General features: G+C 37.0%; 2 protein-coding genes across 7 annotated transcripts; both read right to left on the bottom strand.

Moving 5' to 3' along the window:
- Positions 1 to 1,948: 1,948 nt before the first annotated feature.
- Positions 1,949 to 10,776, bottom strand: LOC149015035 (cinnamoyl-CoA reductase 1-like). 2 transcript variants are annotated; one of them, XM_089155493.1, is made up of 7 exons: positions 10,550 to 10,776; positions 10,255 to 10,412; positions 6,964 to 7,133; positions 6,258 to 6,443; positions 3,539 to 3,701; positions 2,992 to 3,181; positions 1,949 to 2,624 (listed from the first exon to the last, which is right to left on the bottom strand). In XM_089155493.1, exons 2-7 carry the CDS (start codon positions 10,367 to 10,369, stop codon positions 2,492 to 2,494), a joined length of 957 nt encoding a protein of 318 aa, XP_089011619.1. In that variant the 5' UTR covers positions 10,370 to 10,412; positions 10,550 to 10,776; the 3' UTR covers positions 1,949 to 2,491. The 2 variants fall into 2 exon arrangements, with proteins under 2 accessions (XP_089011619.1, XP_089011618.1); XM_089155492.1 differs by having other exon boundaries at positions 10,255 to 10,776.
- Positions 10,777 to 12,405: 1,629 nt separating this feature from the next.
- LOC149015034 (cinnamoyl-CoA reductase 1-like) lies at positions 12,406 to 18,983 on the bottom strand. 5 transcript variants are annotated; one of them, XM_089155212.1, is made up of 7 exons: positions 18,888 to 18,983; positions 18,477 to 18,602; positions 17,390 to 17,559; positions 16,680 to 16,865; positions 14,400 to 14,562; positions 13,488 to 13,677; positions 12,406 to 13,152 (listed from the first exon to the last, which is right to left on the bottom strand). In XM_089155212.1, the coding sequence occupies exons 2-7, from the start codon at positions 18,589 to 18,591 to the stop codon at positions 13,020 to 13,022; spliced, it is 957 nt and encodes a 318-aa protein (XP_089011338.1). In that variant the 5' UTR covers positions 18,592 to 18,602; positions 18,888 to 18,983; the 3' UTR covers positions 12,406 to 13,019. The 5 variants fall into 5 exon arrangements, with proteins under 5 accessions (XP_089011338.1, XP_089011341.1, XP_089011340.1 ...); XM_089155215.1 differs by having other exon boundaries at positions 18,901 to 18,972; XM_089155214.1 differs by lacking the exon at positions 18,888 to 18,983 and adding an exon at positions 18,789 to 18,856.
- Positions 18,984 to 20,330: the final 1,347 nt, after the last annotated feature.

Genomic DNA, 20,330 nt, shown 5'->3' with positions numbered 1-20,330 from the left:
TCCAGTTGGAAAGGCCAGGTCCCATGGTCCTCTTTCATTCCTTTCGGTGGCTCAAATCAGCTGCGTCTTTCTTGATTTTTTTTATTTTTCCCTCTCGTTTGTGGTAGGGGCAGGGAAAGGTGTTCTGTTGGTTGAATGCTTAGATGATGAATAGTTGAGAATGACATCGAAAAGCCATGGGGTGGGGTGGACGATCCGATCTCGCCGTTTGAAATCACTTAGGTCTGAAACTCGGGTGAAGGACATGGTTTGTCCCAAAGAAGAAGAATATTCGACGAGGAACCCGTAACGAGCCGAACCTAGGTTTACTGGGAGCAATGAAATTGGGGAAATCAGGGTTATCCGCAAGCCATTTTGCTCGTTGCTTGTCCCAATTAGAGATCTTTGGTCCAAGACTATACGGTTTGTTAGGGTCAGGCTTCTCCGTCTTCTTAGTCTGCGTTCTTAGGGCTTTGAGTTTTGTTTCTGGTCTTTCCAACTTTTGCTTCCTTTATTCAATTCCTAAAATGAAACTTTTCCTCACTTCTGTCACAATGGAATCGAAGAAGTTACTACAGCTGACTGATTAACCATTCTCCATCCTGTATCATGTTCTCTTGCTGTTGACGCGCTTCTAGTGATCTGGTTTCTCTAGTTTCCGGGTTATCTTTTCTTTTTCGATTATAATGGCAGATCGTTTTTGGATTCTCTTTTTCGCGGCGTTTCATTGTCTCACTGGGGTTCTTGACGCTAATGCTGGTGATGCAGATCCAGTTTACCGGTAGGTGTTTTCTTTTTCTCTTTTGATGGTGTATTGAACAGTTTGGATTCAGTTAGTTTGCGCATCTCCTTCCTCATCGTCAGCTATCTGTATTGTTGTTGTTTTCTGTCGTCTCCGTAGACGCAGCTTGTTCTTCTTTAAGAACACAACACGCCTTTGGAAGTGAAGATGATCGGTTTGGTTGGAGAAACTGCGATAACAAATCTGGAGTACTCAAATCGCCGCTATGGTGGTGGATTTGATAAATTTTTGACCAAATCACTTTGTACGAATCAATCTGGAGTGCGGAAGTGAGTATAATCACGAGTGAGGTCGAAAATCGGTGAGAAATGGATAATCAACCCGGTCGACGACGACGACAATCTCCTCTTGACAACTCTCGGTGACTGTCGGATAAATGAGGGGCTTCCTTTTAAATTAATAAAATTTAAATCTTTAAAATGAAAAACAAAAATCAATTTTTACACTTAAACTTTCATTACTTGAATCTAAACCGTTCGATCAAATAATTATGAAGTGGCATTATCGGAACCTGCTGCTGCCGCAAATAAAAATCCCAAGTTTTCTGTAATCAATTACATCTATTATTTCAAAAAAAAATCAATTACAATGTTTTCTTACACCAATACGTGTGTTTTATTCCTTGTGCTTAATTGTTGTTACGGTTGTTACAACCACTTTTCTAAGGGATTGGGCTCAACCCATTTCTTAGCCTGATTGTTGTTGCGGTTGTTACAACCACTTTTCTAAGTGACTTTGTTTGTTACATGTATGACATTTATCGAACCTTGTGTTTCTATACATTTATTTTTTGTATTTCTTTCTTTTCTTTGTGGTGTCTGTATTTTTTTTTCAGTTCATAATGAAGATTTTCAGTTTCATAAAAAATTAAAAAAAAAAATTGAATGCATTTACTTAGAGATAATGAAGTAATTAATTACAAATACAGAGAAGTGAAGTAAATATGTAATCTGCCCAACATAAAATAATTTTTCTTCGACAAAGCTTTGACTTCAACTCATACTAGGCCTCACGTTTCAATAGTTTTAAAGTATTTTGCCGCTAAGAAATGATGAGAGGAAAGAAATGGAATTTGAAGGGAAGTAAAAAAACAAAAGCCGACCAAAAATCAAGCAGAGAAAAGACTTTTCACCCTCAATAATCCATCACTGGAAAAAAGATGACCACAATCCAGGTTGTAGCTATGTTCCTGTTGCCTTCTGTCATATGTGTTAATTCAATATAATTTTTCCTTCCGTTTTTTGGGTTCAAATTTCAAAATAGGTTTTATTATTTTCCATAATATTCTACAAGATTCCATATCAAAGCATACGATTTGGGCCGCGGGAACAAAGCTGCAACTTGGGTCTGCCACCAACAAAGAAGCAAGAGACAAATACAACAAGAGGAAACGATAATCACTTGAAAAATATTAAATCATGGCAAATCACGATATACGTAACAAATGCACCATCCAAGAAGAGAGCATGGCCAAGATGAGGCAATGCTCTTTGCTGTGAAACAATGACTAGTTTTCCATTTAACAGATGAAAAATAAAGTGAACCCAGATACTGTCTTTGTATAGAGATTTCTGAGACACTCCAGAAGCATGTCATATGGAATTCATTATGTTGCGAGTGAAATCCACTACATTATGGATCCCATGATCAATTCCATGTCAAATGAGTTAAAACTTTATCACCAATCAATGAAAAGTAAATGCCATTTGGTTAATCCAAGAGACCAGACTCCTGGTAGCTTTCGACAGCATCAACTAGAGTCTCTTCTAATGACCTGTATTTCAACCCCAACTGCTGCAATTTCTCTGAACTCAGCTTAGCAGCTTCATCTACCTCAGTAAAACTGCCAAATCATATTAACAGAATATTTTGTCAGGGTAGAAATATAAAAGCCAAAGTTCACTACTCAGGTAATAATGTGAAGGAGATTCCCAACACTCGATGAAAGTAGGCGAAAAATTGCAAGAGCTGCAACCCGGACCAGGTATGAAATAACTGGATACCCACATACTTGATCCAGATCTAATAAGTCTAACCCAATACACTTAAGAGCTAAACCAGCTATGGTGGATTGAGTTCATCTAGGCCCAGCCAAGCCAAGGTTCATATTTTGAAATGCATTAAGTATAAAGATGGGAAGGTGAACCCAGATTGCACAATGGTCTAATGGCCCCTCTGGTACTTCTTTTACTACATGAAAGCAGACTTACATTTTTGGATAGCTATAGTTGGGGTATAAGCTCCTCAGCTTGTCAACCAGGTCCTTTGCTGAGGTCATGTGTGCTGTACAAATGTACCTCCCTTCTGCTTCATCCTTCTCGTATACCAGCAACAATGCTTCAGCTACATCGCGGACATCTACAATCCTCCGTGATCTGTTTTCCACAGACTCCGATCCATCTGTTTAGTCATGTTGGAAACATTAACTCAAAATAAAGATCCATTTCCAAGAAGGTAAAAAAGGAAAAGAAGACCTAGGGTCAGTTAGCTTAACAGGCAAACGATTCTAACAATGATGAAGGAAAGTTTCTCATAGGTAGATTCCTCTCTACATAAAAGCAGAGTTAAACTACTATACAATTCTAAGAGCAGTTCAGATCTCTGAGACAACACATCTAGAAGCCCGATGCTTGTCAATTTTACTAGTCCCAACCTGCAATCTATTTATGCCAAGTACATGAATATATAAGTTTAAAGACACGTGCATACTAAATATGAAAAGAAAAGACATAATTATGCTATAAAGAAAAAGTAGACCTTTCAAAATCCTGACAAGAGCCCGACTACTCGAATTTAGTGTAGACTGTAGCATTGGCCCAAAAACCAGAGTTGGGCAAACCGTTACTACATTGAGCCCACTTTGCTTTGCATATTCATAAGCCTCGCTTTCTGCTACAGTTTTGGAAAGACAATAGTAATTCTGGCACCAACATGAAAAGATAGATCTTAGTCTATGGAGAACAGAAAACCTTCCTATGCAGAAACAATCCCAAAATATTTAACATTAACAAGGAGAATCAATCAGAAGTTTTAAAAAATTTAATAATAATAAAATAAAACAAAATAAAAAAAGGAATTTCTAATCAAGATGATAGTATCAGGTGAAACAAAAACAAAACATTTATTCCATTTTATTAGGTCGTGGAAGCACAACTTAAGGGACTGACGAGATATTTATGAACTATTTTCAGAAGACTTTGAGGTTGCAGGCAAATACAAAACTATGTCTCTCTTTTTACACATGGATGATGAGACTGAAGTAGTGAAATAGAGCTTAGCTAGTCTTTCGTAATGTTTTGTTAAAGATATAAGAAGACTTCATCATCTATTATTGACATTGCAGGCTTTGCAGATAAAAGTTTGGCTAATTGAATTAATGAAAGCACCTTTGATATAATAGTCAGTTTACAGCCTAATAGACTTTCATTTCTTGTCCCATCTCATGCAAGGGTCAGCAATGGAGGACAAGTTTTTACAGCATGTTACCAAGGTGCATACAGTTGAACAAACCTTAGTAATGAGAAGTCTGAGGTGTCCATTCACCATCTTCATCAAAGTGCTGAATTTCAACCATGCAACATGCTGCTAGTTTGAATTGCTCCTCAAAAGTTCACATCCAAGCACTAATAACTTGCACCCCAAGAAAAAGAGTATTTAAAAGGTACCAGCTATGATGTATGGTCTAGAGTGTTAGGCTGTTAAAAAGAATCGTATAGATAAACTCAGTGTAGCAGAAATAAGGATGCTAAGATGGATGTGTGGCAAAACCAAAAAGGATAAGATAAAGAATGATCATATTAGAGTTGGTTTGGGAGTAGTTCCGATAAGTGATAAACTATGAGACAGTCGCTTGAGGTGGCACGATCATGATCAACAAAGGCCTGTAAATACTCCTGTATGGAGAAGTGATAAAATCCATATTGAAGGAACTAGAAGAGCTAGGGACAAACCTAGATAACCTTAAAAGAAGTAGTGAGAAAGGACACGCATAGTTTAGGCCTTATATATAGCATGGCCTCAAACAGAGCTGATTGGAAGGCAAGAACCCAAGTAGTTGACCCCATTTAGTTGGGACAAGGCTTCTTGTTATTGTTGTTGTTGGTTCTACTGCATACTTGCTTGAGCTGCCACCAGATACAACCATCACAGAAGTGTCTATGTGGCTGATCTAACACTTTATTTGGGACACCATTCAGATGAGGGTGACACTGAACATGCCCCTATAGATGCCACAGTTCTCCACACCTATGGTGAATGAAAATAAAGACATTGATGACCAATACTATGACATAGAAATGTGGTAAAAATCACACATTTCTTGTCAGAGGAATGCTTTCAATTCAGGGAGAATTGATGTAGATCCAGGTTCAAGCAATGGTACATTCATAGGAAGAAGACATAGATAGCTGCAGCCAACTTTAAAAGATAGAGTCAACCTTCAAGCCCAGCAGTTCACTAATGTTTTATGCTTACTATGTCTTGCATAGGACTTTTAAGCAGGATCTTACTATTTTCTTTCTATTTTTAACTGTTGCCATTAGAACTTATAACAACATAATAGTTTCTATGTCTGTAACAGTGACTATTTTAATTAACAAGAAAGAAGGACTTAAAGGAGGTAATGATGGTTTCCATTATTAAATATGTTGCTGCATCTGTGTGAGACAGTAGGAGTCAGTTTTGAATCTGGTTTGAAGCCAGACCAGCAATGAGGATTGGCTGGTTTTGGAATGAGAAACCGAATTCTTCTTGTATTTGATAGATCCCATCTTGCCTACTGTTTGGGAAACTTTCTTCTTTATATATTTCAATCTAACACTACTACCTTGCTGTTCAGCTGGCATTAATCACCAGATCAATGCGGCTGAACAGTGGTCGAAATTGTGAGACCTTCAGCAATTGATTCAGATCTGCGGCACCTTGGTTATTCGTTTATTCTGTTTTATTCTGTTCTCTGTTTAGCTATCCAGCAACATCTAACCTTCAGATTTGACCGTCAATCCGGAGGTTTCATCAATGCCATGAAGGAGAGCTCAATTGGAGTATGGTGGATTTATGTCTTGTAATTTGTTAGATGCTGTTATTCTCTATGTGCTCTTTAGTTGCTAATCCTCATGTAACTGTTGATCGGAGATCTGGGTTTGATGTATGTTTGAGGGTTTGACATACTTATGACTACAATAAACTGGGCAGAATTTGGGGCTATTCCAAACCCTAGATTGGGAGTTTCAAGTAGTGATGGTAGCTTGTTGGCCAAGAGCACAAGTCCTGTTGTGGGTAGGATAGTAATCGTGGTTGTTGCTGCCATTAACATACCTGTGATAATAAAAACATACAGCACAGACAGGGAGAGTTTCAGGAATTGCAGATCAAAAATGATGGAGACATCCAAGCATTTCACTTGCTCCGAATGATCTGAGTTATTCTTTAAAAACACCAGTTCAGTGAATCTGTCATATATTTCTCAATAGCTTACCTTGGTTTGCCTGCAGTATTCCTTGTCAGACCAGCACGTTTCATCCATAACCTGATTCTTTGGCCAGGATGGATTCATGGCAACAGCAGCTCCAGATGACACAACCACAACTTTTTTCACTTTTGTTTCAGAACATGCCTTGAGTACATTTAGAGTACCAGTAACAGCAGGTTCAATAAGTTCTGCCTACAAAATAATTATGTAAGTTATGACACAGAAAATGCATGTGCAAATCTCATGGAGACGGATTCTTTTAGTAGGAAATCGATATTGCTCAACATCAGTTTTAATTCACTTTTCATTATGTGTCTTGTTAAGGACACAAGAAGGAAGAAAAGAGGGAAACAGATACTTAATGTGCCAGAGAAGAAATCATCATTGGCCTAAGAAATGAGGAAACCTGGAAGATGGTCCACAAAAACAAAGGACCACCTCATGCTACCTTTCTCTGGTCAACCAAAGAATGTCATGGCATAATAAGATAATGATAGTTGCATTAGATTTGTTTTTCTTTAGGTTACATCCTATATAAGCAGCACATGTCTCATGCCTCAAGGACTAAGCTGCTGCTACTAGTGCTTATCTCAGGTGCATCAGGCTAGCTCCAAAGTATTTGAGACAAACACAAGTACAGATACAATGGAACACATTTGGACCAGCTGGCATACATGATTATGTTGATATAGCATCAAGGATGTATCTTTACCTCGGGATTCAGAACTTCTCCTTGGGGGACTGGGCTTGCAACATGAAATACTCCATCACATCCTGCAATGGCTGCATGAAGAGAGCTGTAGTCTAGCAAATCTGCCTTGACGAGCTGCAAGTTCTCCAAGGCATTATCTAGTTTCATCAAATGAGCATACTTCACATCCCCTGCAAGATTTTTCAGACTATCTTACTGGAAATTTCAGACATTTTAGCAGGGTCTCTGCTAAGAATTTATGCTGGATGCCTTCAGTGAACAAATTATCTTTATTTAAAAAACAAAAAAAATTATTATAAATAAATAAATAACCCCTCCATTATGTGGGATTTGTGAATCTGTAACGCATAGGTTAAAGAACGAATGATATAACGTATTTATTATAGATGTTCGCCCATTCTAACCCCTTGTACCTGTCTGGACTGAAGAAAACGATGTGAAACTACAAAGCTTCAGGTGTGGGGATGCTGTCCACTAAATACTCTCAATGACATTTTCTGGAACACCTGTGGATCACATGATCCTAGACTCTATTTTACATTCATGAATCCAATATCTAGATGACCCAATTATCAGGGTGTGATCTTATCTGGTAGTTGACCAGGATGAATTTTGCAGGAACATATTCTCTCTTGCATCCCATTTGCCCCAAGTAATCATCTTTTGAGTGTCCCTGCTTTTCATTTTTATTCTTCATTCTATAACTTATATGGCCAAGATAACCTTTGAACACTTGGTAGTCATCTTTGGAGGTCAACTAAGTTCTAGTCCACCTCTAACTCTATTAATAGATTTGTCTTCTCTATCTGGAACTTAATTTATTAAGTATATGAGTGACATCTTTGTCCATGTTAAACTCATGTGGAAATTTATTAGGTCTGCTATCAGACTTGCTCTCAGTTTCAGCAGAACTGTGAACAGTTTTATCGCCCCTATATTTGTTACATTCCACCTACAAATCAGGTAGCAAATCAGAAAACACAGGTTATACTTAAACATCCATATAAGTTCATCTCTTAACACAAAGTATTTCAATCTAAGATACTGGCTTATTCCATTAAGACCTTTCAGGGAGAATTAGTGTAACCACATCGTTTCAAACCAAATTTTGCTTAATCCAATGAAGTTAATTGATTAACATGATAAATTTTTCCCCTCAAAATTATCAACAATTTGGTGTCATTTGGAAAGAAACTGAAAGAAAGAATAGGGATCAAGATATGAAACCTGTCCACAACTGTTTATCCAAAGGATCATACATGACTTGTGCAATAAGATTCCTTCGAGACCCAGGAAAAAAAAGGCTCTGGTGATGGAAAAGCCAAAATTTTACAGTTGCCTTCTTGTTAAGCTAGTTGTGGATGGTGCCTATACCATGCACAAATCTTTTGAAATTATCCTCAACTCAGTTCTAACAATGAACTACCAAAATCTACAAGGATTCTCCCATCTGGCAGCATAGTCTACAAACCCAATTAAACTCTTATTAAAGGACACTTAAGCTTGAATTCGCTTAAAATTTAAATCAAAAGCCCATTGTAACTGGAAAAATGGAAGAATAAAGCCATGTGTGCCCTAGAGCCATGGTGAACCATAAAACTATACATTTCGGTGTCCATCCCTGCCCTAAGAACTGTCTGGGTCTGCCAAATCATATCACTTTATGGCTGAAATTCAAGAAACAGAGTGGTGAGTTGAGAGTTCAGGATCCACAGAGATGGTGCACAGGTCTGAGTTTTGGCATTACAAACACCTCAGATGGAGCCACCAACAAAACACTTGTTTGACAATACCTAATGTTTCCTAGAAAAACAGCACATTCCCTTTATCTACTATTTAAATTGATTAGAAAAAAAGAGCTTAACAAGACAAGTATGATAGGACCCTATTTGCCATGAGGCTGCTAAGGTGGAGCCAATCATGTCAAATTTCAATTCAAAAGGATTTCACAAAAGCAAAAAAAAAATTAGGTGTGTGTCTTTTTCTTGTCTGAATGTGTGTATTTTCTGAGGAAAAAAAATTAATCTTTGAGTAACAAAGGCACCACAACATTTTAAGTAAGCTCAATGTGACACTTGGTCCCAAAAGGCATTTCTCAACTAGTTAACAGCCTTGATGACCACATCACCTCCAGTTGGCAAAGATAACCCCATCAAGACAGTCATCCAAGAGAACTTTTCCCTATACAATTCACAGTTACTAGCTGTTTTGTTGGACTTCATGTTAGGGAAAGAAAGAGTATGTACTGTTTACTGTGCTACTAATCCTGCCACCGTCCCTACATTCCTTAAATCAGAACCCGTAAAGGAAGAAGTTGTATGGTAATGGTCCTGTTTCTTGTTTCTTGTGTTTTTTTTTTTTTTTTTTTGCCTTTTTGGAACAGAAACAACCCAAATCATGTATGTGTAATCTGGTCTGTTTCTTATGCTTTTTAACTTTTGAAACAAACTGACGCTTCGGCGCAGTTTTTAGCGCACTTAGAAAAAACTTCACCCCCAAAAAAAAGAACGTTTCTCTTGAATCAGCAGAGGGGCATTCTTGTCTTCTTCACATCAAAACATACTTCCTATTTTGAAACCCTAAAAACTCAAAGTTTCTTCCTTGTTTCATCCCATTTTTTTGTTACAAAAATGTTTTCTTTTTCCCGGGCAACCATTCGTGGTTCAGCATCCGGAAACATTGAGACACAGTGAAAATAAATAGAAACAGCAACACTATTTCTTACCTTAGAAAAGGGAAACAAAACAGAAACTTTACCGTACAACCCCCAAATAAACCAGTTTGTCATCCCAAAGTTGCCACCAAGTGATCTAAGAAGTAGGGACATGATTTAGTTCCGGAAAATCGATTAAAGAATTACTGAAGGTTTCATTTTCCACTCTCTGACTGTTGTTGAATAACACAGGGATAGCATGCAGATCTCTACAGAAACAAATTCCAAACGTGTCCATGAACTCATCAGTCTATTCCATGAATTCATTATCAATTGCATCCAAGAAATATGAGTCAAAATTTACGTGATCAGCACAAAAACCAAACCTGTAGATTAAGGACTAGTCACACAAAAATTAACGCCTCAGAGAATCTACAGGTTGGACGATGAAGGGTTATACTCTTTTATTTCTTCTAACAATTGACTTGGGTGAAGAACCTAAAGGAATTAAGGCATATAACTCTGTCAACCCCCATTTTAAGAATGAAGCACAACCAAAAAAACTCATTATTATTTGATCAAATCAATAAAGAGTAAAGAAATGGAGTGCCTTGAAATCTAGCACCCAATGGACTTACCTGGTTCTCTAACCGTTCCATGGACTCTGTAGCCCTTAGAAAGAAGAAGCTTCACAAGCCACGATGCCACGTAGCCACCTGCACCAGTCACACAAACTCTTCCCCTCTCTGCCATTGACGATTAACCTGCAAAAATTTACAGAACCCAACTCCTTTCCCTTCGACACCAGCATCCCTGTTGTATTTGTATTATCTAATCTGAAAATGCTTTCAGAAAGAAAGCATGCCAAATGGCTATCTGATAAAAGCTGACTTCTGCGTAAGAAAGCGACTGAAGTGTTTATCTATTGCTGACCTCTTATATCTCTCGTTCTTCCCATCTCCGAGGTCCCCTCACCAAGAAAGCAAGAACCATGTACATGTTGATACTTAATGAATATCTTTTTAACCAGAAAAGAAAATAAAAAAACAAAGCACGAACTCAGCTTAGATCTGACATACCCAATTGTCTCATGGGTAAAATCTGCAGATTAAAATTGCAAGCATGGAGCCATGCCCATCAGCAAACAGAAGCGAAATAGACAGGGAAAATCCCTCATTTGATGATTTTTTATTATCAAATGAGGGCTTGCATCATGCCTTTAATTCGAGATAATTTTTCACTTTTAACATTTTCCTTTGTTTTTTTACTTTTCATGAAATTTTTAGTCTCAAGTTTGATGCATATTCATAAAAAAATAGACAAAATAAGAAAAAAAGGAGGTCAGATGCATATTTTTTTTTTATTGAATTTCCAAATGTATAATGAACTTGAGAGAATAATGGTTAAATTCTAAATGTCCATATCCATTTGATTGTTGTAATATAACTAAATTTCATTTCATGATTGTAATTTTTTCGAAGAAAACAAATTTCATGATTATACCATGTCAATCACACATAACACCGGTGTTCAACTTCTTTTATCTTTCTTGGGTGAACAGTTTTTTTGATAAATAGTTATAAAAATATTGTTAAACTTACAAGGCCCCTACAGAGCGAAAGATACACGAAGACGGCTAGAGCAGAACGCAACTGAGGATCCAAGAGAAAACATTAAACCCTATTTCTAGAAAATCAATTAAACAATCTAATTAGAACAATGTCTTCTCCACTCCTCTGTCTTCTCCACTCCTCTTAAGTCCCAACAATTTATAGAGACTCGGAAGGAAACAAGATGAGGAAGATTTTGGCTACTCAAAATCAATTCCAGTATTTTGTAGATTTTGTAAGGTTACCATAATAGTGTACCTTAATGAAACCCAAGATCCTAAGTATAACATTCTGCATACAACGATGTAAGAACATTTGTGATCTCCTTTTAATTTTGTATATTCATCATCACCAACAAAAAATTTGGTGACTTTCACTGCTCAGTTCATACGTTCCACGCATATGTTTAAAATGTTGCTTCATACAAAAAAGGGAGTGTTTTCAAAACAAATATTTGTCATTGTCTATTTTGGAATTTAAAAAAAAAAATCAAAAAAGCATATTTACATTCACCGAGATAAATTTGAAATAAGTTTACAATGCACTCAACAATGCATGGTATAAATGATCTTCAATCTCAAATTGTAAGGTTTACCACTTCATAACATTCTTTTTATTCTTTTTCTTTTTTTTGGTAAAATTCCATACCATTTATCAAAGCAATTTTTTTTTGGTAATATCAAAGCAATATTTGATGCAGTATATTTTTGTCACCATGTATGTACATAATCTGACCAATACTTTTGTAAAGCAATGCAAAAAATCCTGAATCCTATACTGTGCACAATAATACACCTATATTGGAAAAAATGTAAACACTAAAAACTTGATTTTAAATTTTAAAAAAATAATCGATAGCCTTATGTTTGATTTTAATCTCAGCCTTCGATTTGGTATATAGATGCACTATTGTGCACAATAGATGATCATTTCTTACTAAGCAACTGTTTATAAACTCGTAACCCTTTGGTCATAATGAAGCCTTTCTCACTGCCGCAGTCCCACTCCAACCTTGGTTAATTAACATTATATGTAATCATTCATAATAGTTTATTCATTAATAAATATTTCTTGAAAGATGAACAAATTATGGCATGCTAAGTATTAGAACCGAAAAAAGGAATAGACTGATTAACAAAAAAAAAAGAATAGACTAGTAGAGGAGATAATGCCAATAAATCACAAATGGAATTTTCAAAGAATAAGATACAGGAATGCAGTCAAGTGAACAAAAACAAAAACTTACATCGGCCACTCTTTCCTACTCGGTAAGGAGACTATCTTCCTAGCTAGGGAGTCAGCAACCCCGTTAGTCTTCTTGGGAGAATACACAAACTTACAATCAAGCACTTCAAAAGTTAAATATTTAATATCCCAAACTATAGGGTCAATACACCTAGGAGTTTCGGAGGTGCCCAATACGGCGTTCGCTAGACTTAGATTATCCACTTCTGCCTCAATTTATTCAATACCTTCACTAATGCCAAGGAGAAGCCCTTCTCTCAAGGCCAGAACATGTGATCCACATTTGACAGTCAATACTAACTAGCCTTATTCCTTAACAGTTCATTCTTTTATTAAAAAAAAAAGGTCTTATTTTCTTCAGAAAATGTAAAGGTAAACTCTGAAGAAGAAGAAAGATGATCTCTCAGCTGTCACAACAAAACACCATAAATATTAAGAACATAAAAATGACCTAAAGCGTCAACCCTTGTGAAGCAACCCCTCATGCATAGTTGTAGAGTGTCAAATGAGATCATATTCATCACCAGTCAATGAAAAGCGTCATTTGGTTAACCCAAGAGACCAGACTTCCGGTAGCTTTCAACAGAATCAACAAGAGTCTCTTCTAATGGCCTGAATTTCAACCCCAACCGCTCCAATTTCTCTGAACTCAGCTTAGAAGCTTCATCTACCTCAGTAAAACTGCCAAATCATAGATAAATAATATTAACAGAATATTTTGTCAGAGTAAAAATGTAAAACACAAAGTTCACTCAGGTATTATGTGAAGGAGATCCCAACAATCAATGAAAGAAGGCCAAAAATTGCAAGAGCTGCAATTCGGACAGCTATAGAATAGCAGATACCCACATACTTAAACCTAACCTAATAAGTCTAACCCAATACACTAGAGCTGTACCACCTGTAGTGGATTGTGTTCATCTAGGTCCAGCCAAGCCAAGTTCAAAAATTGAAATACAGAAAATATACAGATGAAAAGGTGATATACTTCTTTTACTATATGAAAGCAGACTTACATTTTTGGATAGCTATAGTTGGGATATAAGCTCTTCAGCCTTTCAACCAGGTCCTTTACTTTGATCCTATGTGCTGAACAAATGTATCTCCCTTCTGCTTCATCCTTCTCATAGACCAGCAACAATGCTTCAGCTACATCACGAACGTCTACAATCTTCCGGGTTCTGTTTTCCACAGACTCCGATCCTTCTGTTTGGTCATGTTGGACAAATTAACTAAAAATAAAGATCCATTTCCAAGAAGGTGAAAAGAAAAAAGAAAGATCTAGAAGTCAGCTCAACATGCAAAAATAGTTCTGACAAGGCTGAGGCAAAATTTCTCATAGGCATATTCCTTTCTACATTAAAACAAAGTTCAAATTCTTAGGCATCTCCAACAGAACTGTTATCAGATATTCATGCATTTTTGTACCTTAATCATAAAACCAAAAAAACAAAAACAAAAAAGCAATTATAGATCCACATATTTGTATATAAATCTTACATTCTACTGCAAAAAACAAAACAAATTCGATCATAAGCCAGAAAATTAGTCCCCCAACTTCAAGGCAAACCTCGAGACTCAAATCATGGATTTTATCATTACATTTTATTTTTATTTTTTCAGAAGAAGGGCAGTAGATTCTTCATATATTTATATAAATCTTATATTCTACTGCAAAAGGGAAAACAAATTTGTGCAGAAGCCATAAAATTAGTCAACTCCAATCTTCAAGGCAAACTCAGAGCTTTAAGTCAAGCAAACCAAAAGAATTGACTCATGGAGTGCAAACTACTATATGATTCTAAGAGTGGTTCGGATCTCCCAACCTGCAAATAACTTATGCAAGTACATGAATGTACAAGTTTAAAGATTTGTGCATAGTAAATACTAAGAAAAAGACATAATTATGAAATAAAGAAAAAGTAGACCTTTCAAAATCCTGACTAAAGCCTGACTACTGGAATTCAGTATAGACTGTAGCATTGGCCCAAGAACCATGGTTGGGCAAACGGTTAATACATTGAGCCCACTTTGCTTTGCATATTCCCAAGCCTCACTTTCTGCTACAGCTTTGGAAAGACAATAGTAATTCTGCACATCAAGATGAAAAGATAGATCTTAGTCTATGAAGTATAGAAAACCTTCCTATGCTAACAAAATCCCAACATATTCAATGATAACAAGGAAAATCAATCAAAAAAAAAAAGAGGGAAAAAAAAAAAAAGGAACTTTCTAATCAAGGTGATAGTATCAAGTGATAACAAATACAAGACAATTATTCCATTTTGTCATGTCATGGAAGCACAACTCAAGGAACTGACGGGATATCCATGAACTATTTTCAGAAGACTTTGAGATTGCAGGCAAATACAGAACTATGGTCCTCTACTCTTTTTTACACACAGATGGTGAGGCTGAAGTAGTGAAATAGAGCTTAGCTGGACCCTTCTGTAATGTCTTGTTAAAGATATGAAAAGACAATACATCTACTATGGACATGCAGGCTTTGCAAATAAAAGTTTGGTTAATTGAATTAATGGAAAAACCTTCTTTGACATAGTACTCAGTTTACAGCCTAAAAGGCTTTCATTTCTTCTTCCATCTCATGCAAGGGTCAGCATTGGGGGACGAGTTTGTACGGCATGTTACCAAGGTGCGTACAGTTGAACAAACCTCAGTAATGAGAAGTCTTGAGGTAACCGTTGACTGTCTTCATCAAAGTGCTTAATGTCAACCACGAGATATGCTGCTAGTTTGAATTGCTCCTCAAAGGTTTGCATCCAGGAACTAATACCTTACACCCAGAAAACAAGTATTTACAAGGTGTGGTTCTACTGCACACTTGCTTGAGCTGCCACTGGATACAACCCTTACAAATTGTGGCTGATCTAACACTTTATTTGGGACACCATTCAGATGAGGGCAACACTGAGCATATGCCCCCTACGGATGCCACAGTTCTCTACACCTATGGTGAATGAAATTAAAGACATTGATGACCAACATACTATGACATAGAGGTGGTAAATATCACACATTTCTTGTCGGAGGAATGTTTCACTTCAGAGAGAATTGATGTAGATCCAGGGTTCAAGCAATGGTACATTCATAGGAAGAAGATGCATATAGCTGCAGCGAACTTTAAAAGACCCATAGAGCCAACCTTCAAGCCCCGCAGTTAACTAATGTTTTAAGCTTACTATGTGTCTTGCATAGGACTTTTAAGCAGGATCTTTACTATTTTCTTTCTGTTTTTAACCGTTTGCCATTAGAACTAACAAACATATAATGGTTTCTATGTCTGTAACAGTGATTCCTTTATTTAACAAGAAAGAAGGGCTTAAAGGAGGTCATGATGTTTTCTATTAAAAAATATGTTGCTGCATTTGTTTGAGACAGTAGCTGCAAGAGTCAGTTTTGAAACTGGTTTGAAGCCAGACCATCAATGAGAGGCAGCTGGTTTTGGGATGAGAAACCAAAGCTATCTTCTTCTTGAATTTGATAGATCCCATCTTGCCTACTGTTTGGGCAACTTTCTTCTTTATAAATTTCAATCTAACACTACTCCCTTGCTTTTCAGCTGGCATTAATCACCAGACCGATGCTGATGATGAGGCTGGACTGTGGTCAAAATTGTCAGACCTTCAGCAACTGATTCAGATCTGTGGTACCCTGGTTATTCCTTTATTCTGTTCTCTGTTTAGCCATCCAGCAACATCTAACCTTCAAATTTGACCATCAATGGAGGTCTGATCAATGCCATGAAGGAGGACTGCATTGCAGTGTGGTGGATTTTATGTCATGATTTGTCAGATACTGTTATCTGCTCTTTAGTTTCTAATCTCATGAACCTTTGATCGGAGATTTGGGTTTCATGTATGTTTTGACGGTTTGACATACTTATGACTACGATTAACTAGGCAGAAATCGGAGCTATTCTAAACCCTAGATTGGGAGTTTTTAGTAGTGATGGTAGCTTGCTGGTCACGAGTCACAAGTCCTGTTGTGGATAGGATAGTAATCGTAGTTGTTGCTGCCATTAACATATCTACGATAATAAAACCATACGGCACAAACAGGGAGAGTTTCAGGAATTGCAGATAAAAAATGATAGAGACATCCAAGCATTTCACTTGCTCCGAATGATCTGAATTCTTCTTTAAAAACACCAGTTCAGTGAATCTGACATATATTTCTCAATAGCTTACCTTGGTTTGCCTGCAGTATTCCTGGTCAGACCAGCACGTTTCATCCATAACCTGATTCTTTGGCCAGTTCGGATTCAAGGAAACAGCAGCTTCAGATGACACAACCACAACTCTTTTCACTTTTGTTTCAGAACATGCCTTGAGTACATTTAGTGTACCAGTAACAGCTGGTTCAATAAGTTCTGCCTACAAAAGAATTATCTAAGTTATGACACAGAAAGTATAGGTGCAAATCTCATGGAGACGGGTTCTTTTAGTAGGAAATGGATATTTCTCAACATCAGTTTTAATTTTCTTTTCACTCTGTGTCTTGTTAAGGGGAGGACTAGAAGGAAGGAAAGAGGAAAACAGATATTTCATGTGCCAGAGAAGAAATCACCATTGGCCTAAGAAATGAGGAAACATGGAAGATGGTCCACAAAAACAAAAGACCACCCCACACTACCTTTCTCTGCCCAACCAAAGAATGTCATGGCATAATAAAGAAAAGATGGATCAGCTTTGTTTTTCTTCAGGTTACATCCTATATAAGCAGCACATGTCTTATGCCACAAGTAATAAGCTGTTACTACTAGTGTTTACCACAGGTGCATCAGGTTAGCTCAAAAGTATTTGAGACAACCACAAGTAGAGATACAGTGGAACACATTTGGACCAGCTAGCCTAGCATACATAATTACACTGATATAGCTTAAAGGATGTATCTTTACCTCAGGATTCGGAACTGCCGCTGGGGGAACTGGACTCGCAACATGAAATACTCCGTCACATCCTGCAATGGCTGTGTGAAGAGAGCTGTAGTCTAGCAAATCTGCTTTGAAGAGACGCAAGTTCTCTGAGGCATTATCTAGTTTTGTCAAATGAGCATACTTCACATCCCCTGCAAGAGTTTTCAGACTATCTTACTGGAAGTTCCAGATATTTTAGCAGGATCTCTGCTAAGAGTTTATGTTGGATGCCTTCAGTGAAAATTATCTTTATTTTATTAAAAATTAAAAAATTAAAATTTAAAACTATATTCTTTGCGATTTGTGAGTCCATAATGCATAAGTTACATTCTAACATAACCTTTGTCTACCAACTCGTCTGGAACTGAAGAAAACAACTATTATCTGAAACTGCAAATACTTCAGGTGCGGGGAATTACATTCTCATGCTGTGTACTAAATACTCGCATGACATTTTTGGAGAATTTGTGGATCACACGATCCTAGACTCTATTCTGCACTCATGAACTAAATATCTTTGACCAGATTATCAGGATGAGATCTCAGCCAGTAGTTGACCAGGACGAATTTTTCAGGGACATATTCTCTCTTGCATCCCATTTGCCCCTAGTAATCATCTTTTGATAGTCCCTGCTTTTATTTTTCATTTTGATCAGTCTATTCCACGAATCTATTATCAATTGCATCCAAGAAGACGCCAACAAAACATCAGCCTAAGTTTACGTGATGAGCACAAAAACCAAAACCTGTAGATTAAGGACTTGTAACACAAAGATTAACGCCTCTGAGAATCTACAGGTTGGACGATGAAGGGCTAAACTCCTGTATTTCTTCTAACAACTTTTAATTTATCAAATATTGACTCATGTCTTTCTTCTAATCAGAAGACGAAACACAAATACAGACAAACCGTTATGTCACATCATTCAAACCCCCACTTTACGAATGATGCACAATCAACAAAACCCATTACTATTTGATCAGACAAATTAAGCAAATAACAAAATCAAACAATAAAGAGTACATAAAAGGAATAACAGCAGGAGAAACTGACACTCCATAGAGTTACCTGGTTCTCTAACCGTTCCATGGACTCTGTAGCCCTTAGAAAGAAGAAGCTTCACAAGCCAAGACGCCACGTACCCTCCTGCGCCTGTCACACAAACTTTTCCCTTCTCTGCCATTGACGATTAACCTGCAAAAACTACAAACCTCAATACGTTTACCTTCGAAACCCGCAGCTCTATTGTATTACTAATCTGAAAATGCTTCTAGAAAGAGACCAAGACCATGCCGGATGGCTATCTTGACTTTTTCAGACGGTTAAACAAAGCATTTTGGGCCGTTCAAATTCAAGCAAAATTCAAGAAAGCGACTCTACCAAGCAAAATTCGAGAAACCGTCGGTACGAAATCTCATTTGACGGTCAATGCTCATTTACTAAGCAAAATTAAAGAAAGCGTCAGGTACGAAATCTCACTTGACGGTCTCACTTGACGGTCATGCTCATTTACTAAGCAAAATTAAAGAAAGCGACTTGAATGTTTATTTATCTAGATCTCTCTTTTTTGTGAAAATTTATCTTACATCTATCGTTCTTCCCATTACTGAGTGACTGAGGTCCTCTTGCTCTATATCTGAGGTCAAAATTGTTTAAGTTGACTCTCCTTCGTAATACTAAAATACTCATGCCCGAGGTTTTTTTTTTTCTTTGTTTTTTTTACTGAACGGGTCAATGACCCAAGAAGAGCACTAAAAATGACAAAAACTACAATTCGTCATGAGAATCTCCTCCAAAGCTGAGGGAGCATTTTAAATAAACATCGAAGAACACTGAGGACTAAGTTTCATTTTAAACATCCAATCAATCGACAGCCTAATGCAATCCACACCATCAAACACCAAGTCAATCTCATCTTTTAGCCTGTTAAATCTACCCCTATCCACGCATTTAGAGTCTAAAAGATTCACAGCCTTCAAGGAATCCGACTTCAAATGAAGAGGCATGAAACTCATTTCTTTGGTGTTCGCATCAGTCCCTTGCTCTCTCTTTGTTGAAAAAAAAAACATCATATATACAAGTTGATAATTAATGAATATCCTTTGCCGAAAAAACAAATGATAAAAATTAATGAATATCTTCTTTCACATCCGCACTTGTCTCATGGGTGAAAGTTGCACAGGTTCAATTGCAAACGCGGCGCCATACCCATCAGCAAAGAGAAGCGAAATAGACAGTAAAGGTCCTTTAAATGATGGCTTGCATCATCATTCATGCCTCTCAATTTTTCATTTTACACATCTTCCTTTATTTTTATACTTTTCAAGAATTCTTTTAGTGTCCAAGTTTGGTGTATATTTTTGTAGTGACCTTCTTGATTGGGAGCAGCACTGTTCCAAGCAGTCCACATTTGGGTCATTCAATATTCATTTACTTAATATAAACTTCATTTTAAATGGTCCATAATCCATATTAAGTGAAGACTCAACTTTGAATCTGTGACCTAGACTGCTGAGAGCAGTACTGCTAGCACAATGAATGGCAATCCCTTTATTGAGGCATAAAGTCCAAAGAGGTCTTGTGTTCGATCTTCTGCTCCTACAACATCTCTCCCCTTGCCCCTCCCATCTCCCTTTGGGCCGGTGGGCCCAAGTCATTATAATTGACATACAATTTTAATAAAAAAAAATTCATATGATTGTATTAATATAAGTGACTTTCATTCCATGATTGTACTTCTACCAAAAAATATTCCATGATTGTGTCATGTGCGACATTGTACTTCTACCAAAAAATATTCCATGATTGTGCCATGCGGTCGCACATGACACTTATTTAAACTTGCGAGGCTCCTACAAAGGAGCAGCACATGAAGAAGCCTTGAGAAGAACGTAATTTTTGACAGAAAAAAACAAAAAAAGG

The sequence above is a fragment of the Hakea prostrata genome, chromosome 5, assembly GCF_041222555.1.
Source record: "Hakea prostrata isolate BN-2017 chromosome 5, UWA_Hpros_2, whole genome shotgun sequence".
Taxonomy (NCBI): domain Eukaryota; kingdom Viridiplantae; phylum Streptophyta; class Magnoliopsida; order Proteales; family Proteaceae; genus Hakea; species Hakea prostrata.
The sequence above is the reverse complement of the archived record's forward strand: the minus strand, read 5'-3'. Positions and strand labels throughout refer to the sequence as shown.